The 27,758-nt window shown below is 41.4% G+C and overlaps 1 protein-coding gene across 2 annotated transcripts; it reads right to left on the bottom strand.

Moving 5' to 3' along the window:
- Positions 1–780: 780 nt before the first annotated feature.
- LOC310957915 (protein Dok-7-like) lies at positions 781–26,230 on the bottom strand. 2 transcript variants are annotated; one of them, XM_083928664.1, is made up of 13 exons: positions 26,157–26,230; positions 26,007–26,052; positions 23,500–23,588; positions 22,933–23,083; positions 20,981–21,181; positions 12,323–12,442; positions 9,372–9,482; positions 6,915–7,831; positions 3,629–3,700; positions 2,616–2,661; positions 1,990–2,139; positions 1,695–1,859; positions 781–916 (listed from the first exon to the last, which is right to left on the bottom strand). In XM_083928664.1, the coding sequence occupies exons 1-13, from the start codon at positions 26,208–26,210 to the stop codon at positions 783–785; spliced, it is 2,256 nt and encodes a 751-aa protein (XP_083784790.1). In that variant the 5' UTR covers positions 26,211–26,230; the 3' UTR covers positions 781–782. The 2 variants fall into 2 exon arrangements, with proteins under 2 accessions (XP_083784790.1, XP_083784791.1); XM_083928665.1 differs by having other exon boundaries at positions 781–913.
- Positions 26,231–27,758: the final 1,528 nt, after the last annotated feature.

The raw sequence follows: 27,758 nt of genomic DNA, 5'->3' as shown, positions 1-27,758 counted from the left end.
TAGTCATGGCCTGCTTGGGCCACACGGGCCGGGATTAATATGGTTTGCCCCCGAGATATGACTCTAAGATGCTTATTTCAATTTCAAAAGTGCTCTCAAACTCTGATGTGGAATGATAGCCAAGCAAACTGGGACTCTTTAACAGTCAGTGGAGGTGTCAGTGTGCGAGGGGGGCTTGATCTCACTGATCTCTCACCTCTTGGTAAGAGAGGAACAACAAACAGAGTCATGACCAAACAGTCTGAAAAAAGTAAATCTAGCTGGGATTTAAAAGAAATTCCATCTGAACACATTACAGCTCAAGCGTACCTGCTGTATATCGCTGTCTCCTGTCAATGATACCAGCGGTGAACATTAGTGTTTGTTGCCACCCCCTCACATTTAAAGCATTTAAACAGTATATACCGATGCTCAACCTGAGAGAAGCTTAAAACAGGCCCACCTCAGCAGACATAAGTGCCATGCAGAAAAAAATCAATATCTTCAAGAGAAATTCAGGAAAGCACTCGTCTCAGTACAAGAATTTGAGAACTTTGACACTTTTACAGAATACAAAACACAAAACACATCCGAGATGGCAGCTGCATAAGAGACTGCCTATTTTCCTCTTATTCTCACTGGAATGAACTGTTGTGGGAATTTCTGTGCACTGACACAACTGTGGGTGTGTTTTCAGTACAACAATGATTGGTATGATCAACTGCAATAAAGCACTTGAGCATATTCTGAGAGATGGAGAGAATCAGCAATGAAAACTACTTTTGAAGTGTCGAGTTGCAGAGTCAGTTTGGCGGCCCTCGCCGCCTGCTCTCCAGCTGAGTCAGTCTGTCCTCCCTGCCTTGAACATGCTCCACCCCCACTCTCTGAGCTGTTTCCATGGCAGTGATGTTGAGGTGGGCGTAGCTGATGGAGCCTTCTTGTGGTCGGGAAATCAGTGGTGAGGGGGAAGAAAAGAGAATACATTTGTGTTTCTACTTTGTCATGTGTTCTGTATCTTAAAACTGTCACATGCAGAAAAACCATGCAGTGACCTGTCAATCTCTGAAATGCAGTGTTCAGTTACTTTGACCCTGTTGTAACCTCTTCATTGGCCGTGCTGGAATATAGGTCTAAACCAATACAATCACTTTACAATTCACAGCCTAGAATTTTAATTAATAAGACTGATTCAATTATTATTGTCACTTTTGTAAATTCCTTCATTTTCACAGGTCATAAATTAGTACTAAAATGGCATCATGTCTGTCTTCATGAATAAATTGTTTCTTTCCATTCATTCAGTGTACTGATTTGTCCCTACTTGATATAAATTGCGAATAATTTAAATATAGCTGATTGATAGTCAGCACAGTCCTTGAGCAACCACCGCTGGGAGGGTAGGAGGTGCATACGAAATACAGATAAATGACATTTGAGCCTAATTAAAAACACTGTTGGCATATCTCAGTTCTGTTTCCCTAAGCCCTTCCTTTGTTTCTACCCCCCATAGATCTTTAAATGTACACTGTGTACCTTAAACTATAATGCTGTGTATGCTAATGAAGCATTGGGCTCATGGTTGGCAAAGACGTGGGATAAAATGCTGATAATGCCATTCCCTCACAATTCCAATAGAAAGAAAAGCAGCAGCAGGAGAAGTCAGATATCTAAAGTGGCCGTATAAGGCTCAGCAGACCCAGGGAGAACACAAATACCTCTGACAGCACTGTATGGACTGGAAACTGGAGCTGAGCCGGGCCCCTGCAGGTGCAGCTCCATGTAGAGGAGCTCTCTGTTAGCTCTTGCTGGCAGGGGTCTAATGGGGACGTTAACATAATTAACAGTGCTGTCACCAGCTTCGTGGGCAGACTGGAACATACCTGAGGGAAAAAGGAGAGCTGTTAAACTGGCTGCCTGTTCAATCCAGCACCAGCAGGATTAAGACACAAGAGTTATATCTGGAAAGAATCAGATATGACACTTCAGTCATCAGAAATGTGATTTTCTTACCACAGCCTGACGTTGGCCTTTGCATGCTTAGTGCAACAGGTGGAGGTGGGGTTGGAGGAGCAGAGGGTGACAGAGATGACACCAACCTCTTCAGACCTGTAAACTTGTCACCAGCTTCATCCTGCTCCTCTCTCACACACAGAGGAGGATCTGGGAACAAAGAATTTAGATCATTCATTAACAACAATGTGAAACTACTACATTGCAGGAAGGTTCTTTTTAAAGCTTACTTAAGTAAAATATGTATTAGTGTAAGTCGTATCATCAAAATGTACTCAATATCAGAAGTAAAAGTACGTATTATTCAACAAAAGGGTCCCGGTCAGTGCTTAATAAATATATACAGTCTTGTTTTTTCATTTGTTAGCAGCACATACAGCTCAAACATACTGTAGGTATATTATATATTAAGAATAAGAATATGAGGACAATTTTAGTACAAACATTCAGGTTTCATGAAATAAAGTTCCATGATTGTTTAATAAACAAGTGATTTAAGTAGAGAATTCAGTTCAAGGAGAAAAGGTGAATCAAATGAAATGTTTACCTCTGAAATGTAGCAGAGTAAAAGTAAAGATAAAAATAAAATGGAAATACTTAAAGTACCCAGACATTCACGTACACACCTTTTGTGTCTGCAGGAGGCGGCGGGCCTGATGGTGAGTTGGCGACCTAGAAAATAAATGACAAAAACACTATTTGAGATTTTATCTTGAAGCAGTTCTACGGCTTATTTATTTTCAATGTATTGTTTTAGAAATTAAGCTTGATTTATGATTTTTTCCTGTTTGATCTAAAGCAACACTATGTAACTTCCGCTGAACTGTAGCCACAGCTGGTAATTGCAGGAGAATGGCACGTTGATTTTGCCTTCATTTCCCAAGATTCCCTTGCTTTAAAGGCCCCATATTCTGCTCATTTTCAGGCTCATACTTGTATTGTTTCTACTAGAACATATTTACACGCTTGAATGTTCAAAAACACATTATTCTCATACTGTCTGTCTGAATATCCCTTTATTCACCCTCTGTCTGAAACGCTCCGTTTTAGCACCTGTCTCTTTAAGACCCCCTCCTGAAAAAGCCCAGTCTGCTCTGATTGGTCAGTGTTTCCTGGTCTTCCACGTCATTGCAGCTTGAAAATGACTGTTAACGGCACTATAGATGCCCTTTCTGCCTATGTATATAGTTTAGTTGTGACATCACAACCTTACAGAAGTCCTGACGGCTCATTTACAGTCACAGTTTCTCTGTGGATTGAGCGTTTTGGTAATTTCACAGAATTTTTACACCATAGCACCTCAAACTGCTTTATAAATAAAATCACATTTTTTTAAATAATTTAAAGTTTCACCATGTTTATCTGCCAAAAGATAGAAAGTAACAAGCAGTGAGAGGAGCCTTTAAGTCAGCACATGTTCTCATAATGTCAGTTACACAGCATCCAGCCAACACTGATAACGACTGATCAAACCGGACAAATGGAGGCCGTAACAGCAAAACTTATGAGTGCAATGAAAAAAGATGTGTAAGTAGAAAGATTGTGTATCTGCTTTGAAATGTAACATAGTCTTGGTTTAAGTACACAAAAGCTTGTTTTATGGCTCCAGAACACTTGGATGGGACAGATAAAATCTTACCTGAGTCAGGCATCTGTTCCTTGCTGACCGCCACTGCTCTGGTGTAATGTAGTTGTCTAAGCCATGACTGCACTGGAGACACAAGAGATGTTATCGTCGAGTCAGGGTTAATTTGTTTTTCACTGCAACATTCAACATTGTTACCGGCTACAAGGAAAAACAACAGCAAGCGTCAGTGGTGAGAAATAAGGTATGGAGAGGAGAGATACGAGCAGCTGCACACAGAGGCTTTGAAAAGGATTGATAAGGAGAAAGAAGGAAGTTTGAGGGCGTGAGGTGGAGAGAAAAGGCGATTCAGAGCTGACATTTTCAGAGGTGGTTGATAAGAGGGGAAAAAAGGGTGGCTGGCTCCCACATCTCTGACAACGCGTCCCAATTTACCATTACCATGACACAGCGGCTTATAACGCATCAGGTTCAAACTTCAAGAATATCAGCCATTAAAACACGTGTATGAAGGATGTAGTTTTTGCCACATTGAACTGCTGACACTTCAGAGTCGAGGAAAGATGAATAAAGAAAAAAAATGTGTGTTTCAGACAACAGGATTCTCTCCGCTCCAAGGGTTTCATCACTACTCATCAACTTTCTTAGTGCCCTTTCTCTCTCTCTCTCTCTCTCTCTCTCTGTCTCTCTCTATAGTATAGACATGATGTATAATCAACACACACACACACAATCCTACACAAGCTGTCAGATATCACAAGACATGCTGCTTCCTCTCCTGCTCTGATGATAATTTACTCACTACAAGGGGGAAGTGCTTTTTCACAACCCATCAAAAAATGAATTAGACATAATGTGGAGAAGTCTCCTCCGAGGGCTTTTGTGGTTTCAGAAAAAAGTATCAAATGGGAAAACAGTGGCTCTAGACAGGTTTGTGATGGAAACCCATACCTTACTTTTCCACAGCTATTACTTCTTTATAATGGCAGCTCAGTGGCTCAGCCGGTGGCGCTGTCACCTCAAAGCAAGGACCTGGCTTTGATTCACACTTCTGTCTGGTGTTTTGAATCTCCTCACCATGTTTACACGCCCTGTGGTTGGACCAAAGACATGCAAAGCCACTTGGACTGGAGACTAAATTGCCCGGAAGAAATTGAGGAGGCCTGCTGTGACTGCAGGAGGTACGCTGTAGAACAGTATGAGCCGGTCTATGGTCTTAAAAAGAAAGCTAACAAATGGTTGAGGGTTTTTTTTTCTCAGCCCTCTGGTGTGATTGCAGGGGTTTATGAAGTCAGTGATTACAAAATTGCAAGTATGTTCTATACAGAAATGAATATGTTTATGTTTCTTTCCTCCTGCTTTTCTGCTCTGGCAAACGCTGCAGTGTTTTCAACTTTCCCATGAGCCTTTAAGGCATTGACTATGAATCGTAATTACAAGGGCAGCCACCCAAGTGAGTCATTAGGTTGAACTGCAAGTACTGTAGCAGAGTGTATGTGAAGAGGTCGGATAATTGCCGCTTAAACTGCTGGTGCATCAGTCACAAACACAGGGGCAAAAGTTAAAATTACAAAAAGGCCAAACAAAGGAAAACCTCATTAGAAAAGTAAAAGTGCAACAAGACTGACCTCAATGAGATATAAACTAAAAAAATGAATATCGCAAGCCTCAACATGAAAGTTCTTTTTTTATAGAAAGGTGTATGTACAGTAGATAACAGTTTACAGTTCAATTTAGCCTTGGTATTTATTAAAAAGCTTTGTATAGATAGAAAATTGACTGAATACACATGTTAGGCTCTGTTAGGTTAAGTCAAAATGCAGGCTTCCTGTAGTTTCTTTATTATTTTTGAAAGGTAATTTGATTTTTGTCTGCTGGTTGCTCTGTCCACCTCTTTGGTCTAGACTGAAATAGGTCTAAACAACTATTGGATGGATTGCCATGAAATTTGCTCCAGATATCAAATTTGGTCCATGGTGCCAAGAAGATGAATCCTACTGACTACTATGATCCCTTAACTTTTCATCTAGGGCCTAACAGTGTTCGATCGATCTGTGGAGCCTCTATGTATTTGGAATTTGGGGACTATAACTGCATGTAAATTAAAACTGCGTGACAATTCACAGGTTTTCCGATTGATAACTTTGAAATTCCTCTTTTTTTGCCCTGATGAAGGTCTTGGGGAGTAAAAATGCGGCGTAAAATCACCCAATGGTCTTTTTCGACACTTGCACACATCAAATAAGCCATCGAGACAGTTTTTTTGTGTATAAACTATTAACAGAGAAATCCGGCAGAGTCGCTAACAGCCAGATGCGGCTAACACAGATTAGCTTGGGGCAGCACAGTGAAGACTCCACGTTCACGAACTATATTGTTGGTGCTTCGTTTTATGTGTAAGGACTCTTTTTATGCTGCTGCAGAGATTTGGTGTTATTTTGAGCAGTATTAGTTGTTAGAAAAAACATTTTAATGCCTTCAACGTACTGCCCCGAGCTAATCAGTGTTAGCCACGTCCGGCTGTTAGCGACTTTTAGCGACTCTCTGGGATATCTCCGTTAATAGTTTATACACAAAAAAACTGTTTTGATGGCTTATTTGATCTGTGCAAGTGTCGACAAAGACCGTGGGATGATTTTACGCTGGAATTTCACTTTAAGCTCGACTTGATTATCCATACTTGTACCAAAGACTGGACCTAAATGTGCAGAGCCTCGTCAAACAAATCTAGCATACTATAACAACACAAGTACAACACGTCCCCAGGGCTGAGAGTACCTCGCAAGTCTGTTTCTGTACAACATGAACTTGAACTGTGTTGCTTGGTGAGACCACGGGTGTCACTTGTTCTCATCCTAGGAGCTCTTCCTGTCTTATTAGCACAAAGGATAGTTGCAAAAGATTCCATTTATCAATACAAGAGGGGAAATAGCACTATGGGCTTAATACATGTGAGCAGAAACATGAAGGAGGATTTAGCATCTGTGGGAATAAATCCAAGAGCTGGAGTCACTGATTGGCATGAAATATTTGTTTCATTTCATTAAGACTCCCAAAGAGAACTTGAGAACTCGGAGAATTTCTCTATAGTGCTGTTTTACATTTTTTGGATTATATTATATTAGAGTGTGATTAACCAAATGCCCTCAGAGTTAGACTCTAGTATTATGTAAATGTTTTAAAAAGCATATTTGCTCTGGTCCCACTGATACGGCCTGTGTAGAATATATACAGAGGGGTTTAAATTTCACACGCACATTATCTGACACTCCCCTAATATGCCAGATTCTGCTTAGCTGGTTGACTGGTTTATTGATGGATTGACAGAGCGTGAGCGTACCAGTGCCTGTGTATCTCCACAAACCGAGCCTCCAGGCAGCAGCAGGGGTCTAGGGGTGGACCTCCCCTCACTGTCCACAGAGGGCGCCGTTTCACTGCCCCAGGAGTGGGAGCGCTGCATCCCGGCCTGATGCTGAGCCCTGGGATCTGTGGGGCTTTCGCTCAACCTTTGTCCCCGACTGCCCTCTCCCTCCCCACTGCTCCTGCTGTCCCTTCCCAGCTCAGATGGGCCCTCTTGGACAGAGGTATCCCTCAGGGACAGGGTCTGGAGCAGACTCCTTGGGGTGTCGTACCGCAGTCTGAGCAGGCTGGGGATTTGATACTCCTCACTGTCCTGGGACGCACGAGAGCAAGATCTAGAGACACAAGGGCAAGAGGAGGAGGTAGCAAAGCTGTGCTCTGGGGTAAGTGTGGACTGAAAAGGGGAAGGAGGAGAATGAGGAGGAGGAGTGGGGGGAGGAACAGCAGGAGGTGAAGAAGGAGGAGGAGGTGGAGCAGGTAGGCTGGCCACAGATCCAAACTCCCCCTCCCCTCCCTGGCTGGCCATGTCCAGACTCCCCGTACAGGAGGAGAAGCTCCCTGAGTAAGATGACTGACTGCCTGTCGCTATCCCGATCCCACTGTCTAACGAGCTCTGCCGGCCGCTGTCATGGAGACCACGAGTGGGGGGCTGGGCGGAGGATGGACGAGTCCCGGAGCTTCCCATCACAGCAGCATAGAGCCGGTCATCTGAACTGTTCAAAGCTTTGAGCGTGGAGGAGCTTGACGCCGTCTCGTTGGAGGGGTGCGGTCTTGTTGACGGCTCAACCCAAAATGGAAGTCTGCTTCCATAGCTTGTATCTGATTGGCTGGAGGAGGAGCTGGAGATGCTGCTTCGGTCATCCCCGGCAACAGATGTACTATAGCTGTAAGTGGAAGCTGAAGAGGGCGAGAGAGCCGCAAAGTTTAAGTGAGACACTACAGGTAAAACTATTCTTTTCTCCATGCACTGGTCAATTCAGAGATTTTGGGCTATTTTGCTTTGTCAATTTCCGTCTGTAGATATTGTTGAAATATTTTTTTGTTGAGTATAAGAATGTGGTGGGGCTATGATGTCTGTGTGTGTGTCTGTGTGTGTGTGTGTGTATTTAGATGATAATAATTTCATTTGGAAATTCATTTATCAGTAGTATTTACTTAATCCTACTACTTTAAGGAGATGTGAGACTTTGTGTTTACGTGAAATGTATTTATTGAATTTGTGTATAGTTTTATTGTTCATTTAATTTTATTGTTATTTTGTTTTGTGTGTTTTAATCCTTTTTTAAAAAAAATACATGTCTGAAATAAAGAATAAGGAAAGAATAGATTATTAGAAAGAAGAATAGATTTATTCTGCATTTACCCCAAATATTTGTATTTGCCTCATTTGCATAATTAAACATAACATTTCAGAAAACTCATAATGCAAAACACAACTGTTGTCATGTAAGTAATCAGCCGGAGAAGGTTCACAGTGATATCTATTAATTAAAATGTTTAAACTTTTAACTTTAGTATCCCCCTTTAAACTGCTACAGTATGAAGATTTAACAATTAATATATAAATCATGGCTTGAAAGGTTTTGTATGTAGTTTTACCCTAAAATGTATATACACAAAAGCCATTCCTCTCAATCCTCACTTCTGAAGCACTAAAAGAGTGTGGTGGTGTTTGTATCTGGAGAGACCTCACTCTCTGCCTGGATTTTTGTTTACTTAGAATTTTGGGAGGGACAGGGACATTTATGAGTCAGCAACCCCACGTGGGTGTTTAACCACCAGCCAATAACAGCATGCGTGCAGGGTGAGAAGCCCGCTGATTCACAACTTCCACTTTGTGGTGCCCCTCCCCTTCAGCGTCAGATACTAAAGTACAGAACACAAGGCAGACACAGGCCGAGATAATGAAGCCTCTGTATTCAGTCATAATCAAACAGTGCAGCACTTTCTAGCAGGACTCTGGCGAGGTATGTGTGTGTTTATTTGTACTTTAAATGTAACTCCTGTGAAATAATAATAATAAATAATAATAAAACACAAAACAGTGTTTTATTCCTCTGATTCACTACTGTATTTTGTAATTTGGCTCTGGATACAAAATATCATCACCCTCTAAAATCAGTTTTCAATTAGCTGATATGATTTGCAGGCCTTTATATGCAGTGAAGGCAAAAATCATGCAGTTGGTTTTCTCCAATCTCTCTCTGAGCTTTCAAGATAGTCAGCAAAAATGAATCATGGCACCTTTGACTCTCTGAAAGCCACATTTCTGACTCATACATATGTAATTATGACAAAAACTTTCCCAGAACGGCCTCATAAATATAAATCATAGCATTTAAAGTGATAAACTACATCAGCATCTGAAGGTCCTGAGATGATGCATTGCAGAGGGGTCATGAGTTATATATTAACAGAGTTAACAGTATAAACGTACCTGTGCTGCTCGCGAGGCTGCATTGAGACAACATGCTGAGTCTCTTCTCCAGCTCTGACGCCTCCTGGCTGATGCGTTCCTCTGCTAACACTGGGTCAGCGTTGGGATCCGCTGTTTGTACAGTACATACAGACATGCACAAAGTAAGTGTGTAAGTAAAAAGAATGAAGACAAGATAATCTTTTCTGAATGATTAAAGGGGAACTATGTCCATTTTCATTATTCATATATGTTATACCCATGGTATAGGGAAGTTCAACTGACAACAACTAATATTTTTTAACTGTCTTAGACATGAATGAGTTTTGAAAATGGCTGTTTTTTCCTTATTTTGATTTTCTTAAAACAATTTCTCTACTTTTACTACAACTACTGTCCAAATTGTTTTCCTCGTCACATTTCAAGGTAAAAGTTTAACAGTTAAGAACTGAACTTCTTACCGCATTTTTAGGATCAATAGTCATGGTTGTACTTCAGAACAGTCCCAAATTACGAGCAGTTAACTTGTCCCAAATCCTGAATTGTGTCCTGTTTGTCCCGAAATAAGACTTAACCCGAGTTTTGATTAGTTATATCCTAACAAAGCATGAAATGTTAATGGTTTTATTTTCGTGTTGCCCACAGACAGAATTATGGCTGTTGAAGTGTTTCTCTTAGCTGTGTACAGCTAAGTGCAGCAAATTGATAAACAACAATGCATGGTGGTGACACATAGCTATGACGCTGCTGAATTAAAACATTTATGGAAGGAAATTGAACCATCCATCACTGACAGGGAGCTTGGGGTTCCAGGACCTGATGAACATCCAGCCAAAAAGGAAAACATTAGTGCTGGTACCAGGAGGAGTGGGGATGGAAATACCTGTGGATCATCACTGCCTTATGAGATCAAAACAAAGCGTTTTGCCAAGTCTGCAAGAAAGAATCTGCCATTTTGCAAGGAGGGGAGACAGATGTCCCTGTTACATACAACCCTGTCATTGTGTTTCTTTCTCCTCATGACGGACAAATGACCTGATTTTTTACCTTCACAGGCTCTATTGTTTCTGTAAATTCTCACCTGGTCACCCTAGTTTGTGCTCTGTAGGTTATAATCCAAATAGTCTTTGGAGTGAATGACTCCACTGCAGTTTTGATGGTGTGTATGTAGATACAAATAGAAATATTTCAAGGTCACATTTGACTACTGATTAATGCCATTAGGTGGGAAACCATGCTAGGAATATTAGGAATGCACATCTCACAAAACCAGGCCAGAAGACTCTTTTGTATAACACAAAGGGAAATATTAAGGCGGACGATGTAAGAGTGCTACTGTATTCATCAGCCTCCTCTTTAAGATTTAAGATGTCTGCCGTGAATGTGTCTCCAACGCTTAAACCCGGTTGTAAATTTAACATCTCCCAGGAGAATATAGGCGCCTCAACTATCTGTTGGAACATCAATTTAGTGTAAAACCCTGCCAATTACACAGTTAATGCCTGCTATATATACTGTGTGTGTGTGTGTGTGTGTGTGTGTGTGTGTGTGTGTGTGTGTGTGTGTGTGTGTGTGTGTGTGTGTGTGTGTGTGTGTGTGTGTGTGTGTGTGTGTGTGTGTGTGTGTGTGCGTGCCAGTGTATCAGGGTGTTTGTGTGTATAGGTGTCAACAACCTAACCCCTGGATCTCTGCCTCTGGACTGCAGCAGCTAATGCTAACGTGCAGGTGCCAAGTTTCTTCACTATGCTATGTGAAGTGTCAACTAACATTTGCTTACGTGGCTGATCTACGCTAATTATAGCTGCTTCACAGCCCTGAATGTCGTGGGGTTACAGTGGGCCTCAGAGCGGACTCAGGCAGGTTGGCTGACACTAGAATAAATGTTGCAGGGAGGCTAAAGTTTAAAGCTAAATGCTGTCTTTTCATATCAATCTGACTGATTCTGACCCAACTCCCTCCACCAAAACAGCAACAGAATGTCCCCTGTCAGTGTTGTTGTTGTTGTTGTTTTCATGCTGCAGAACTTCAGCTAAACTAAAGAACACATCAGAGAGTTTAGAGATACCGACATGCCTCCTTAAGCCTTAGTCGTATTGATTAGAAGTGTGCTTACAGAGGGAGCCGTCGATTTTCTGTTTGCCCATTAAAGGCTGAAAATGAATCAGCGTGCTCCAGTCCTCTCTTTTCCCTTTGAGCTATTGATGTGTTAAAGCAGACACGCTTCTGCAGGACAAAACTGCAAGTCGAGAACTCCCTGACAAGTTAGATATAAATCATTCTACTGAGACAGGGAAAAAATGCATCAGTAATTTGGAAATAGATTGGAAAACTGGATTCAGGTCAAAATAGTCATCATTATACTTTTAAATGATGACTGACTCTACAAAAAATGTTAGAACAGTTTGATCTTCGCAGTCTGAAAATGGAGAATTGAATGACTTATCTTACTGTAGATGTCTCAATGTTGAATTATCAAAGTTTATCTTCACGTAAAGTGCATGTCAGAAACCAAAAGCAAATCCTGAGGCGTGGGTGTTTATGGTATCACGTGACGTCTTTCTGATCATCACTCAACCCTACGACTACCTATTTGTGGTCTCAGAAATGCCTTTGAAATTAGCAGTACGTTACAATAGCACACAAGTCACACACAAGGGCATGACCCCTTAACCCACACAGCGACCCTTGGGGAGATAAGCATGTGGTGTTTCCGTTCGCATGGCGCCTGACACAAATGCTAAACCTGCACACTAAACAGGCAGTAAACCTTTATTATGGAAGTCACGGAGTCGCATTCCACCATGACTGATTGTTTTAGCTCAGAACAGGGGGTCTGGTTTGCCAATATTTCTGTAATTATTATTACTGATTAATACTAACAATCCTCTTTATATTGTGCATATTTATGTGTGCAGGAATATTGTGTTTGTACAGTATCTTTCGAAAAAGCTTGTATGCATGCGTGTGTTCACCTGGCAGGGCGGGTCGCAGGCCATGAGGGGTCCTGCTAGGAGTGATGCCCCTGACAATGCAGTCAAACAAGAAACTGATCTGCTCTCCTTCTGAACAGGACAAGAAGAAAACACCAGCCCCTGGAAGATGGATGGGGAGAGAGATACACAGCACTGTCGATGAATGAGCTACATACATGTATGATGGACGACTCGGGGGGGAAAAAACTGAGAAAAATTAAATCAGTAAATTAATGAAGCAGTCATGATCAGTATCAAATGGCAGATGTATGACAATAAATTGTAGCAGATGGAGAAAAACCATCCATCATCTTCAACCACTTGTCATTGACAGGTCGTGGGGGGCCGGAGCTGATCCCAGCAGACATGTGAGGTGGGGTACACCCTGGACAGGACACTAGTCTATCACAGGGCACATAGAGACAAACAGATACAGACAACCATACTCCCATTCACACCTGTGGGCACTTTAGAGTCAGTGCTAACCACCACACCAGCGTGGCGCCCTGAAGGGTGAACATTTAGAGTAAAATTGCATTTTTGAGCTTTTTTTTTTTTTTCAGTGAAGTTCAGAGGGCCGTTGAAAAGACAGTTGTTCTTTGAGGCAGCCCCCCCCCCCCCCCCCCCCTTCATTCTCCTATCAACTATCAAGCCCACACAGATCTCAGTCTGAGAAAACACAAGGAAAGCAAAAAAAAAAAAAATCATGAAACGAAACATCACAATCTTCTGCCGAGATATTGAAAAGTCAGCCACAAAGTACGCCCTTACTCTAGGGTGGATAACAAAAAAACAATTCTTTGTTCTTATTGAATGGAGTTTGCAGCTAATACAAAAGGAAACTGCTGAGAAAGAAGAGTAGAAAATTGAGTATGTCAGCAAAGTTCCTCTGCCTTAAATGTCATATCAAGCAACTGATTTTATAAACTGCTGTTGTTTTATCAAAGAGCTGAAATGTGTCTCAGCAATACGTAGTATTCATGAAACAATTATAAAGAAATCGCCACAACATTTAAAACCTGGGTGAAGGATCTCTCTATGAAACTACAGAAGGCTGCATTTTACTTGTTTTAATAGTTTTTTATGAAGTTAGGAAGTATGAATTCAATGCTATTAAAATGTGCTTTCAGAGCACCATTTATTTCTTCTAGCTGAATAATTGAAAAGAGTTTCTCGCTTGAACTCTCGCTGAGCATTAGATGTAATGGAAACCTATTAGCGTCATTAGCTGTAATGTAGTATTTTCTTGAGTCAGTGGAAATGCTCGAGCTGCTTATCGACTCACCAGCTCAGTCAGACTTTCACAACAGGAGAAGATTCAGTATGAAAATACCATCACGGTTTATATTAGTTTAAAGCTATTAGCTGACATGATGCTTGTTTTAAAGCCAGGGTTTTATATAGTGACAGTTTCTGCCCTAAAACTAAAGCTTTTAAATCCAAATCGAGGGACTTTTGAGAAGTTGATAAAGCACAAACCATGAACGAAATCACAAAAGTTTACATCCAAACTGTCCAGACTTACATAATATATGAAACAAAGACTTTGAAGGAAGTAAATTAAAAACCTATTAAGTGTATTTTTGTTAGAAACGTGGATGCTTCACTCACATATTCACAGAAGATTAGTGTCATCAATCCCCTTCTGTTTCTGAGTGATGCCGTTAAAGAGCGGACAGAAACATTATGATGTCACTGTGATGTTGACCTTTGACCTTTTAGATATAAAACATCATCACTTCATCATTTTAGCCTGTTAGACAAAGTCACGGGAACTTTGACTTTTGCCCGAGATAGTGTTCACGAGAACGGGACGGCTGGAGGCATAAAAATACTGTCTATTTAAGCTGTGGTTTGAATAGCATTTAATTAGACAGTCTTTACTTAACACCTTAAAAAGGGACGGATCAGATCATTTGAAGTGGGGTTGTGTGAGGTACTCCTCTGTAATCAGAGTATTACCCACAGAAGACGGAGGTCGACGTGTCCCCAGTTTAGAGAAGCAGACAGGAGGACAGACAAGGAAACAATGTACTGCTGTGGACGGTGGCACACAAAAGAAATATTTCACCGCTGCCTTAATCAGTTTGTTTTATTGTGTGACTTCGATGTTTTAGTTCGGATGCACCAAAGTCACACAATGACACAAACAAATTAACTGATCAAGGCAACACTAGACCAGCAACTCCCATGTTTTACGAGGTAATATTTTGTTTTTTTGGTCAATGGAGTCTGGTGGCTTTTAAGAAAGCATAGATGACTTAATAGCCTTGATACAATATAGCTGACTGCCATCTGATATAGATAATACACTGACTATGTACCTCATAAAACCCCTCTTCAAAAATCATCCCTTAAAAATAACCACCATCAGTTAAATTACGGCACCGAAGGCTCCAGGCTCTATAGGGTATGAAGTCCCAGACTGTCTCTACCAACTCTGAGGGGAATATCTGGCTCTCCAGCTACTAAATGCTCCACCATGTTTAGCAGCTAGCTCGTCACTAACTTTGTGTGTCGTCGTGGTAGCTACAGAGTTACATTTACACTGCTCAATACACTTGTTATCTCGTTTCTATGAGAGCCGACGGTAAAAAGCTCAGTGGAGCCGAGGGGAACTGCAGACTCTGGAGATAATTCTTTATTATGAGCGACCCCTTTCACATTACACATAGTCATTTATTTTGTTTGAACAGGGACAATGCAAAATAGATTTATTGCCCCAGATGTGGCTGAGAGCTCCTTTCCATCTGTCCATTTATCGTGACCATAAAGAAGATTGATCAGTCAAAGCTGTCTATAGATTCAGCTTCCACTGCCTACCCCATGCTAAGAAATGGTCTTGTTTGTTGATATGTCTGTTATTACACAGTGTTGTGAAGACAGGAGTGTGGCTACTTTCTCTGTTTTATCTGGACAAGACATATGTTAGCATTAGAAAGAAAATCATTTGGATTTAATAAATTATTTCTCAATTTTCTGTAATTTGGTATGCCATTGTTTCGTTATATAATCATCATATTTTTTAAATCCGTTATGAATACTGAGAGGCCTTGTTGGACCTGGTCCTTATTTATTTCTCACAAATCCACAGCTGAGCTCAGCTGCATGACAGCTCATCTTTAAAGAGGCAGATAGGGACAACAGATGTAAATTCACTGCTCGCTAACTCAATAAGTGCAATTACTTTTAATTGTGTGCGGCCTCTGCAAAAATAAACAATAAAAAAATAGTAAATTATATTGAATAAAGGAAGAAGCAGCATTTCTGTCCGACAGGAAAAACACATTTCTGGCTGCTTGCGACCGATGTTCATCTTATTTGTTTACACAGGCGACTTCCATCCAGGTAACATTTCTATAAACTATCCTGCAACTTTCTACCATAATTATAATGCCATATAAACTGTAGGAGTACTAGAGTAGTGAGTGACAGGCAGGTGGACAACTGTTTTGTCTTAAAGTTTCACCACTCATCCAAGGGGCCTTCTAACAACAGGTGGAGAGTCAGGGACATTTGAACCTCTGTGGGTCGTTCACACCTCAATGTCACATGACATTAGAGTAGTTGAAGTTGCCTTTTACTTTGTATTTCTGAAAGCTTCTGTTCTGGATGAATATGGACAGAGTATAATAATGCTCTGATGCTTAATGCTGCTGTATAATACCAAATAAATGTTATAACACCAATAACCTACACCAAAAAAAAAACTCACACGCACATTAACATATTCATGTACTACAATATCAAGTGTGCGTGTTTGTTTATGCCCGCTGAGGGACATGGAAAGATGCTGCCATTGCTTTTATCTAGATCACAAGGCTTGATGGCCATCCAACCTATGCAGAGGATCATGTGCGTGCGTGGGTGCGTGGGTGAATGGGTGAATGGGTGCGTGGGTGCGTGGGTGCGTGGGTGCGTGGGTGCGTGGGTGCGTGCGTGCATGCGTGCATGCGTGCGTGCCTGCGTGCCTGTGTGCCTGCGTGCCTGCGTGCCTGCATGCCTGGTGTGGTACAGGGTCAGCAGGAACGCATGGACCTGATAAGCCAGAATATGTCCGTCAAGCTATGACACAGCTCTACTCCAAACAACATCGATTACAGAACACCTTGGCCTCTATCTGGAGGCACACATCCAACATCCATAAACTGATTACTGCCAAGTAAAAGGCTTTGCACGGCACGACTGCCCACTGTCCCGCAGGTTGGTTGTCAGGGAGAGTGTGCGAGTGTGTCCATGGCAGTTAAAGAAATCTTGCCCTGTCGCTGTGGCGTACGTTTTAAACTTTGCAGCCAGAAGTCGTCTCGTTCAATGCACAACTGACTTTTAAATTGCAGCTGCAGCATAGAGCACAGTGGCAGTCAAGGGTAAAATATTTTTATGCAGCAGCATTAGATGACAGAGGGACCCGCTTACTGATATGCTTGAGCAAAAAGGGCCCAAGGGAAATTAAGGAGCTGAAAAGGCAAAAGAGTTTTTCTATATGGCATTGGTTCAACCTACAGTGCTTAAAAAAAATGCAACCTTATATTAAAGCTACAGTCTCTGCACTGATCATGGCCTGATGTCTGTTTAGTTTTTATTTCATATATAAACAATATAAAACAAATAGTGATAACACATAAAAGTACATGTGTGGGAGCAGCAGAAACCTGTACGGACGTATATATCAAACCCCGGCCAAAAGACATTTGAATAAGAAAATACAACACAAAAAATCAAAACAATAAAAAAATAATCAGAATTATAAAAACACATAAAAAACAATCAAACACATTTGTTTAAATCTTTTACAAGACAATCTAGACAACAAGGGTAGGGCATATATGTGGGGTTAAAGTTAAAATAGCAAAGAGTCATACTGAAGATATAAACAAGAATACTTTTTGCCTTTGACAGCAGAGCATTTCGTAGTCTCTTTTTGTACACAAACAATGAGACAGAAGAGTCTAATGAATGAATGTTTTCATGCCATAAGAGAACTCCACGATATTTAATGAAAAACTGTCTGCAATAAGATTCATACAGAGGGAGATTAAAGTGAAATTCTGGGGTGAAATCAGTAGTAGGTAAGCCAGTAGGTAAGTCTTTCAAAAAACTCCGATGTCACTAACTAAGTTGTTGGTGCTTCGGTTAATGTCTAAGGACTCTTATCATGCTACTGCAGAGTCAAAAAATGACTCAAAGGCTTATTTGATGAGTGTATTTGCCTAAAATAGAGCCTTGAATGATTCTACACCGGAATTTCACTTCAATGTTTTCAGCTTTGGTAGTATTGTAGTTATGGGATTTTAAATTTGGAGAAAAGAACATCTAAAACCGTAAAGTAAATCTGTAATCTTATAACTCACTTTAAAAACAAATGTGAGGTTTGTAGAATAGTATTATCGAAAATAGACAACAACTGCATTTGATAAAAGAGCGGTGCATTTGGTACAACAGCTTTAGAGAAGGTCACTAATCTACCAAACTTTTTCGGCAGTAGCAAGATTTTTACGGATATGTTGGAAATCTACTCGCCCACACAATGTTGCAATATTTTAAATATGGATAAATCCAACTGTAATATATTTTAACAAATTGTTAATATGTTCGTCTATTTTGTACTTCTCAAGCATACTAAGGCAGTGTGTCTTACTAAAGAACTCATTTTACTGTTCCAGGGCCTGTGTCCACACCTGTGTGTGTTTTTTTTCTTGGACCATCACAACAAAGACAGAAAAGCCCAGTGGGGGCAGATTGGCAGGACACTGAATGTTGCTGCAGAGTGTTGTGCTTTTATCACCTGTGCATTGTTAGCTTGTTGTTAGCTGTGTAGTCAACCCCCTGTTAACATAGCATTAAGCTAGCTACCGAGTTAAATGCATCTCGTCGTCGTAGAAACAAACCCACAGGCAGAGCTGTGTAGTGCTGGGATGAAGCTCTTCACAGCCATAAAAAAACACCATGTGGACACAGGCCCTCAAGCTTCTTCACGTGTTTGCATGACTTACAGGTACCCATACTTTATCATGGTATTAGCAATACATGTGCACATAAAAGCAGCTGCAAGTTCTCAGACAGAACTCCAGGACAGAATCGAGCGTGCTAATACAGCATATTAGCCATGTTGCAATGCATTTGCTTGTGCACAGAAACACTGAACTGTTTCTGGGCCGTGTCAAGGATAACAGATTGAAATGTTTGCAATTAATTTTTGATAATGTACGATTGGTAGAAATAAGTCAGGACATGACTGTAGGCAGACAAGTTGTGTGATTCCCCAAAGAAAGTCTACTTTGTGCGAAATCAGACTACGCTCCTTAAAATGGAAGCTAAGCACTGGTATGTTTCACATGTTCCCCAATACAAATAAACATGTACAAATGTAAACCAACACTCGGCTAACCTTGCACTTATGCAAGGAATGTCACTCGATTTTACTCTTACATCTTTCTCTTTCTGTCAGCCATGCCAAGAAGGCCTCTCTCTACTGCCGCGGTGGCTGCTGGGTAATATTAAAATGAGGGGAAGGAGAACACTGTGATTAGCGGTCCAGCCAGCAGGCGCCATGTGATTGGCTGAGTGACCACTACAGGGGAGGCTAGTATTTATAGATGTTGTTCATCAGAACACTGAAACCAGAGCCTGTGGCCCTCATGGTTATTCCTGTAGGAGCCATGAGACTGTTTGCACACACACACACACACACACACACACATTCACTTAGACGCACACAGTCACTTAGACGCATACAGGAACTTTCTCTTACAAGCCTCTAAAACAAAATGTCAGTGAGGTGATTCTCACAGCAGAGCTCAAATAAAATATGTATGTTTTATATATATTTATCCTTGGGTATCTTAATAAAAAACGGGCAGCTTAAGTTTCCCTACAATAAACACTTTAAACTCTGTCCCGTTTAACACTTATCTTGCTGTACACGTGTTTCACTCACATATCTCCACCCAAATACATAAAACTGCCTCTCATTCTTCACATTCATGCCCATATCAACTGGACATTCAGATGATACCTAAACCCTGGCAAACACACACACACGCACACGCACACGCACACGCACACACACACACACACACACACACACACACACACACACACACACACACACACACACACACACACACACACACACACACACACACACACACACTGTAGTGGACTCATTGCATTGAAAGTCATCTTATGTGGATGAAGTTACTCTATAAACACCTGCAATAAGGTTTTTTATGTGAAGATTTTCGTGTTAAATGACAGATCTCTCTGTAAACACTTAGAGAAATGACAAGGAGCATTTCTTTATCTGAGCCATTCAACTCAATTTAGCTGCAGTGGCTGTATATCAAATGGACAAAGTTACTGGTCCAGTGAGTTCTTGGTTGGTTAGACTTTGAAGTTCACCCGCTCTCACACTGAACATCTGTCTCTGGTGGTTGAATGCTTTCTGATCCCCTGACAGGAGGGCGAAACTCTGAGAAAAAGGTCCAGAGGAACAACAGCAGGGATTTATCAATACACACTTAGGCTGCTGATATTTCAGAGCTCTAGACTATAACTTTACAAACCTCAGTCAGAAAGAGGATCAATGAGTCAGGCAGATTAGACTAACATACACAACTAAACAACCCCTCTGCCCCTGCATGGAGAGGGGCAAAGGTAGAAGTATTTTGATTATTTTGCTAACAAGGGGGGTGGCATCCCCCTCATATCATCGGTTTCTTTTAGGTATGGTCTTCAATTTATACAGCTCTATGCAGTAAAATGCACCCAAAACACAAATACACATGTAAAAAGAGCAGCAGTGTTTGCCTAGGAAGTTTGAGTCACACTGCTTACGAAAAATGCAGCAGGAATTGTCACTGGTGCTTTTGATGATGTGTCGAATATCGGTGTCAAATGGAAACAAATAAAGAAGCTCTTTTATTCTGAGGAACAAAATATCACATTAACCATCATTCTGATTTGGTCAGTTACACAAAAAGAAAGACAGATACACCACCAACGGGTCCATGCCTGTGTTCCCACAGCCCTATGTTCCCACAGTCCTATGTTCCCACAGTCCTATGTTCCCACAGCCCTATGTTCCCAAAGCCCTATGTTCCCAAATTCCTATGTTCCCAAATTCCTATGTTCCCACAGGCCTATGTTCCCAAAGCCCTATGTTCCCAAATTCCTATGTTCCCAAATTCCTATGTTCCCACAGGCCTATGTTCCCAAAGCCCTATGTTCCCAAAGTCCTATGTTCCCACAGTCCTATGCTCCCACAGACCTATATTCCCAAAGCCCTATGTTCCCACAGCCTTATATTCCCACAGCCCTATGTTCCCAAAGCCCTATGTTCCCATAGCCCTATGTTCCCACAGTCCTATATTCCCACATTTGACATTTATCACACTGTGTAACGAATTGGGAATGTTTTTTAACCCTAACCCCTAAGCCTAATACATAGGGCAGAAATTTTGAAAATTAATCTTATAATGTGGGGACATAGGGCTGTAGGAACATAGCAATGACCCCCCACCAACAACAGAGCCAGGGATATGAAACGCTACACATCAGCTGTTAGTATTAGTATTTAAGTGTTGACCTTTTTGGACACAGCCCCCAGTGTCTGAATACACACAGCAGTAAAACTTTCTCAGTCAAAGAGTTACTTACAGTATCCGCAGCGAGTCCCCCCCTCGAACACGAAGCCATTTGTCACGGCGCCGTATCGACGCAACGCAGACAACTTCCAGTGTCCAATGACGACAGGAGGGACGCCTCTGGTAAGGACCAGTATGTTGTTGCACAGGTGGAGGGAGGCGGGGCCGCTTTCCAGTTTGGTACCTGGCTCGACGTTGACACTGAACCTGTGGACTGAAGGAGAGAAAAAGGAGCAGAGTGTGTGTGGTGTTCCATGCTCTGACGTAATGACTTAAAGGTAACTGATGTATCATAAAGCACATAAATCACACTACAAATGAGGTGGAACACAAAAACAAACTAAGAGGCATATCCCACACACTAACAAGCATACGAACACACATGTAGAGTGTAACGACGTCTGTGGTAATGATGATGAAGCACTTCTTTAAGCTCTGCTGGCTGCAGTTTGTCATGGATCAGTTTGTGCAGATGGCGCTTTTTCAGTGCCAAGGTCTGCCTCTGCCTCTCCCAGCCAAATACACGCTATCACATGTAGTCCTGTATGTGCTGTGGAACAGACTGAAGGGCTCTGCCTGAGCACCTCTATGTGCAGTCTAGCTTGCAGGGAGCTAAACATTCAAACACGTAGCTGAGGGCAACATAGAGCGGGCCTGTTTACCGATCATAAGCAAGTGTTTTTCTAACATAAAGAAATGATGTAAAACCAAAGGCTGCCTCGAAGGTAGGGAATCAGTGTGCTTTGAAAGAGTAAAGCATATTGTTGGGTACAGAAAGCTGTAGGAATGTAAAAGAGGAAATAAAGATAATGGTGGATACTGTAAAGCAGCGGGTATTACATTGGAAGATAAAATATTGAAAGTGTTGTGGGTTTTAATTCAACGGTCAAGAATACAAGAGCGAATAGAGCAGCTGTTATTAGGCTGGAAAATAATCTCTGACATGAGCTCTGAATATTAGCGAAACTGCAGTTTGGGGGTTTCAAGGAGAGATAGAATAATGTAACATTCACATAGTGACGGAGGAAAGGATGACTTGAGGATAATGTGATTAAGGGGGTAGGGTGAAGGCTTAAAAATATCCTGCAGGTGAGGTTTTAGAAAGAGGAGGAAGAAAAATGGCCTGTTCCGAAATGTTCATAAACAAGTACTGACAGTAGTGCACAAAAGATTACATCACAGCCCGGCTATAAAGTTTAGCAAGTATTCAAATTCAAGATAATAGAGAGGACATTTTTTTAATAAGACACATTATAAAAGGAAAGCTTGGGCAGTAAAATGTTATTTATGATGGGTCTGTTAAATACTTATTTGAGACTATACTTAGAAGAGAGCAGGTGGAGGACTTCAAATGGAAGAATTTAGCGGCGTAATAAGCAGCTGAAAAAAGGCTTGATAACTTGTTATTGTGCAGGGGAAGCTTAACTACAGAGGAGGGAGAAACAATGAAATGCTTCTCTTAAATTAACTTCAGATGCAGTATTTCTTTAAAGACATGTTTGCTTCTGATCACAACATGCTACACTTTGAATAATACTAAATACATCTCATAAGTTGTATAATGGCATATTATTCATCCATACAAAATGGGATTCAGTATCCTTTGACATTCCTTATTGATCCTTTTCACCTCGAGCAAACAACTTTCCCACCGAAAAGAAAGTTGTGAAGTTGAGACAGCAGATTGTGCAGATAGAGAAGGACCAGAGTGATGGAGGACAGATTTTTTATCTGGCTTTACTCTTTTATAAATGTGTTATGGCCAACAACAACTGGGTCATGGAGCGCCTGATGCTAATCAACCACTCTTTGGCAGAAAATAGCGCCCACAAAAAGCATCTTTATGTATCTTGGATCCTTGATCCACATAAAAATGCTTTGATGCTTGTTATCCATCTGTAAATTAAAGAATCCTTCGCACAACACATCGGGGCTTTGACATCCACACAAGGCCTAACCACTGACCTTCTCCCAGGCTGTAGCGGATACGGGCATCCCAGGCCAGCAGGGCGTCTCGGCTGTTGAAGCCCAGGACGATTGTCTGTGCCAGACAGAGGATGGAGAGGGTGTAGGACACGCCGTCATACCCGGGCCCTGGCTCCACGCCACAGATCCCCTGGGTGTAAAGGGTCAATTGAGTGACTTATAACTAAGATTGTATAACTTATGCTCTCTTTTATTCTGTATTCATTTTTATTATAAAAAGGGAAATAGTCAATCAAAAAGAGCTCTGTCTCTCCTGATGAGGTCAGGTATATTCATCAGGCGTGGATACTCTTCCATTTAAAGGAAGTGTTCCTCTTTGTAGTCACATGCTCTTGCCGTTTTGTTCTATTGTAGTTTTTTGACCAGTGCTCCTATCACTTGAGCAGTTGTGACCCACCTCAAGTCCTTTTACATCCTTGCACACTACTAGGTCTACCCCCTGTTCATGTGACAGCAGTAGAAAGCCTTAGATAGGGGATGCAACAACACTAAAGAAGTGTAATAAAAACCGCCACTGCTGTGAGATCAGAAGCAGCGAGCCTTTACCTCCAGTGTCACATTGCGCCTCTCCTTGTGGCCGCTGCTCTTTTCCTTCCCTTTCTTCTTCTCCTTATACACCAGCAGAGACAGGCAGTCTGAAGCAGAGACACACAGGGTGAGGAGCTTAAAAGTCAATTTTGCGATTAAGGGCCGAATGCAGAATAACAACAGTCACTTTTTTGTAATCTCCGCTGCATGCCTGACTGTAACAGCTGTCATAACACACCCTAAAAACAATGAAGTGATCCATTGGCACAGCTGATGATGAAAGCCAAGACACAAATACACACACATGAACACACACACAGAGCAGAGTACCCTACATATACCCACTCACTTCAAGGGCACAGCAGTAGGCTACGGCTTGAGACACATGTTTATGTATGCCGAGGGGCACACTGTCTGTCCTCACAGCGTCTCAACTGAAACCCAATTCTGTTCTGAGACCTGCTGCTTTCATTTTCTGCCAAGCTTGCAGAGAGAAACCTCTGTCACACTGTGGCAATGTCACAGTTTTTACTGTTTTTCCTCCAAGTGGTACTAAAACCCTTAAAATTTGATTTAATATACAGATTTTTAATTTGAAGGGGCAGCCATCACTAATCTGTGCACCCTTTAAAGGTGAATTTGGTCAATGAAATACAATCAATCAGTTCAGCAAGCATTTCCTGAAAATATAGCAAGGCGTGAAAATGTAAGAAAATGCATTCAATAGGAAATTGAATAAAAGCCAAAAAACACAGATAATGATAAAGTCCTCACTGATAATAATGATGATAATAATAATAATAATAATAATAATAATAATATTAATAATGTAATAGATTATTTGTCATTTTCCAGGGAAATGTGTTGCAAAACTCATCATCTATAACACTGTCAGTTTCATGTGAACCTACACTGAAGACACCAACATTTCACAGTGTTCCATGTTTGGAAATGTAAACTTAGCTTTATGTAAAATTTGAAATTAACAACAGATGGAAAGTAGTAGACTGCGTTGTTGTAAAGCAAATATGCATTAAACTAAAATCCCTATCAATGAGAAATGAGCCCGCCTATGCCGATGCTGATGGGGCAATGCGAGAGATGAAGGTAAAGCTCTTTTCGATCTCAAATGTTTCTTTCTCATCTGAGTCAAGAGTGATTCTTATACTCGCCTGATCTCATCAAACGTCTGCTTTCAGGGTTTGACAGGGTTTGAAATCCAATTTGAAATAAACAAGAAAAAGGTAGCTCTCCATACTTATTAAGTTGGCTAGCCTACTTAAAAGTTGAATATCTAGAATGAGCAGAACAGCGCCATCTAGTGTCTCAAGATGGCAGTCGCAGCAACAGAAAATAATTCCACCACTCAGGTTGCCAGGTTGGTCAGACCTGGCCCAGTAGCCTACAGGAGACCAGAGTCTGTTTGAGCCTGTTTGAACACGACCCCTCCGGCAAATCGCACAATAAAAAACAAGTATTGCAGAGGATTTTGACTGACAGTTACCGTTACTGTTAGCCGTTACCGTTAGCCATTACAGCAAAGTAAACGATCAAGGAGAAACGTAGCCATTTGGGCGTGGGTTTTAATGCCGTTGCACTCCTTTATCTTAGTCCATGGAGTGAATGCTTGGCCTATATTGACTCTGGGTTTTGCCCGTCTCCGGTCACTCAGCTGCTGGCACAAATAAGCAGCTGCAGGACTGGTAAACTTATTTCACCCAGTGCCAGCCTACAGTAGCTGCACCCAACAACAGATAAGTTGTTTTAAAAAGCAACGTAATTGTCATTTTACCTCTTTCTTATGGATGAAAAAGGTGTCTAACATTAGAGGTGATCTAATTGTTCACATGTTCGGCCGTTGTGTCTGTTTTGTTTGGACAGAGCCTTTGGACCGGAAATCCTATTTTGAAAGGGTGTTACATCAACTTAACAGCGGATTGGCTGGTACAATGTAAACAGAACGTGACAGAAAGTCATTGTCAAACCCATATAAAATATTTAAACATTAACTCAGACTAAATGTATTTTTTTATGGAAAAGCAATACTTTAATTCTGTTTCCACGCCCCGTGGGTGTATTTTTTTTTTTTTATCAAGCTTTTAATAAAGATTCTACATATTCAACCTTTAATGTTCATCTAAATGTTTTTCTTAAATACCCACCTGAAAATATCGGTTTAAAAAAATGTTATTTGCATTCTCAGTAAGGAGATTTTCTAACATTGTTGTGTTTCATTACCTTTTCCATCAAGTTAAGTTCCAATTTTATGCCATTTAAATGTAAGTGATCGCATGATTGGACCGTGTTACAGCGTGACATCCCCACGCGGATGTGTCGCGTTATGTGCTCCCGTGGCGCACAGCCAACAGAGCAATTGACAAACTGAGATCAGTTGAACTGCAGAAAATCAGATGAGATTAGCGCGGAATGATACGGATGAATGGACTATTTCCCTGTCGCTGTATAACTGTGCGCACACATTCTGGGATCATACTGTAAGGTGATAAAAGTTGTTTGCCACATACCTGCGACCGGAGAGGGCTTCCGAAGAACGACGCACCGACTCTTCCACTGCGGAAAAGTTTGTAAAGAATCAATAAATGACAAAGTATATTCCTGCAGTCGGTACTTAGGTATGGAGAGATATTTTCAAGAACAAAAAACAAGCAATTAACCCTTTTTCCATCTCTGAACTTGACTTGTCCCTCCGCGACAACCGTATCCGTCATCTTCTGTCATGGTTCCGAGCAGCTGTGTGTGTGTGTGTGTGTGTGTGTGTGTGTGTGTGTGTGTGTGTGTGTGTGTGTGTGTGTGTGTGTGTGTGTGTGTGTGTGTGTGTGTGTGTGTGTGTGTGTGTGTCCACAGAGAGAGGGGAGGAGGTCACTTTTCAAAATAGCCTTTACTTTACAGTCCGAGCCCCGCCGGCAGACTGCACTCTCTCCCCGACAGTCAGACCACCGGGGCGGGGAGAGACAGCAGTTTTCCCCCGCGGGGTCCTGCCAAGTTAGTACAGTTGTCATCATGCGTCAAGTGATTGTTTACAATGGAGCTAATTCGATTAAAAGCGCATAACTCGCGCACCTTTCACTTAACTCCCGAAGCTGGCTGTGAGCCGGGTGTTAGACAGGGATTTGAATGGTGATCAGTGCAGCCTCGGCTCTGTCTGTGCAGAGCCAGTTTAATCTGGGAAAGTAGGGCCAATGAAGGATGTGAAATGAGCTAATTAACTTCAAATCCGCAAAGATAAATAAATGATTATACAAGATTACTAGTCAAGAAAATATTTTGTGTGGACATATGAGCATATGTCTACTAAATAGCCTATGCACAACCTGAGGGCTAAAGGGGGAATACAGCAGTCTTACTGGTTTTACCCATTCATTGTTGTCTTGCAGCAATAAGGTCCAGTGTAACATACAGCACTGCATTGCTCTTGACTGAGGAGTGGCATTACTTCAGGGCCTCTACAGGGGAATGACAGGTGCCTTGAATGAACCAGCTGCTGCCATGGACACTTATCTCAGTCTGTCCTTCCATCCTGAGCAATGTCTCAGGGCTCCTGTTTCAAAAATGTAATTGTTATTCAGGTGGTTGACAATTTTAAACAGTTTATGAAAAAATAACTTGTACTGACTTTAATACTGTCACACTTTTATTTTGAGGGTCATTACCTATTTTGCACATGGAGATGAGCTCACTCACCACGGCTTTACTATTCAGTTTGTGAAGACAGCTGTTTCATGTCTTCAGTGGCTCTGGAGAAGTCTGAGAAAATAACCCTGATGACATTATCTTGGGTTGGTCTAGAAGTCTGCACATTTTTAAAGGAATACTTGGCCCCACAGAGTGTTGCATTGAATTCATGGTGAAGACTCTATTGTTGCAGGCCTTCACAGTACTCATCTTTGCGACTCTGGACATGCAGTGTGCCCGTGTAAGCGGAAGTATCGTAAATAGTAAGGCTTAAATAGTAAGTTCCCCGTTGCTTAAGCCAGGTGGGGATTCAACTCACTGTGCACTAAATCACCTCAAAACATCATCTCTATCACTTCAATAGAAAGAGAAGCATATGTATATTTGATGGCATTGATAATCATACCATCAGGATTTCTAAGTACCCTGGTAGTATATCGCAATACCTTGATACCGCCAAACCCTGCAGGAAAAAAGCTTTTTAAAATGATTATTCAAGGCAACATTTTGATATATACAGTAAATGGCCATTTTGAGGGTGAAGCATTCCTGGGGTAATGGAGTTTGAAAGATGTGGATGTTTA

Source organism: Echiichthys vipera, assembly GCF_963691815.1.
Source record: "Echiichthys vipera genome assembly, chromosome: 2".
NCBI lineage: Eukaryota > Metazoa > Chordata > Actinopteri > Perciformes > Trachinidae > Echiichthys > Echiichthys vipera.
The sequence above is the reverse complement of the archived record's forward strand: the minus strand, read 5'-3'. Positions and strand labels throughout refer to the sequence as shown.

Bases quoted from the DNA above. Each gene is read 5' to 3' on its own strand.
- LOC310957915 (XM_083928664.1), bottom strand. From the start codon at position 26,210: ATGACGGATACGGTTGTCGCGGAGGGACAAGTCAAGTTCAGAGATGGA. The intron at 2,662-3,628 runs GTAAGATTTTAT...TTTATTTTCTAG, and splicing joins GGAACAGATGCCTGACTCAG to GTCGCCAACTCACCATCAGG. The intron at 2,140-2,615 runs GTGTGTACGTGA...CTTTGTTCCCAG, and splicing joins GCCTCCTGCAGACACAAAAG to ATCCTCCTCTGTGTGTGAGA.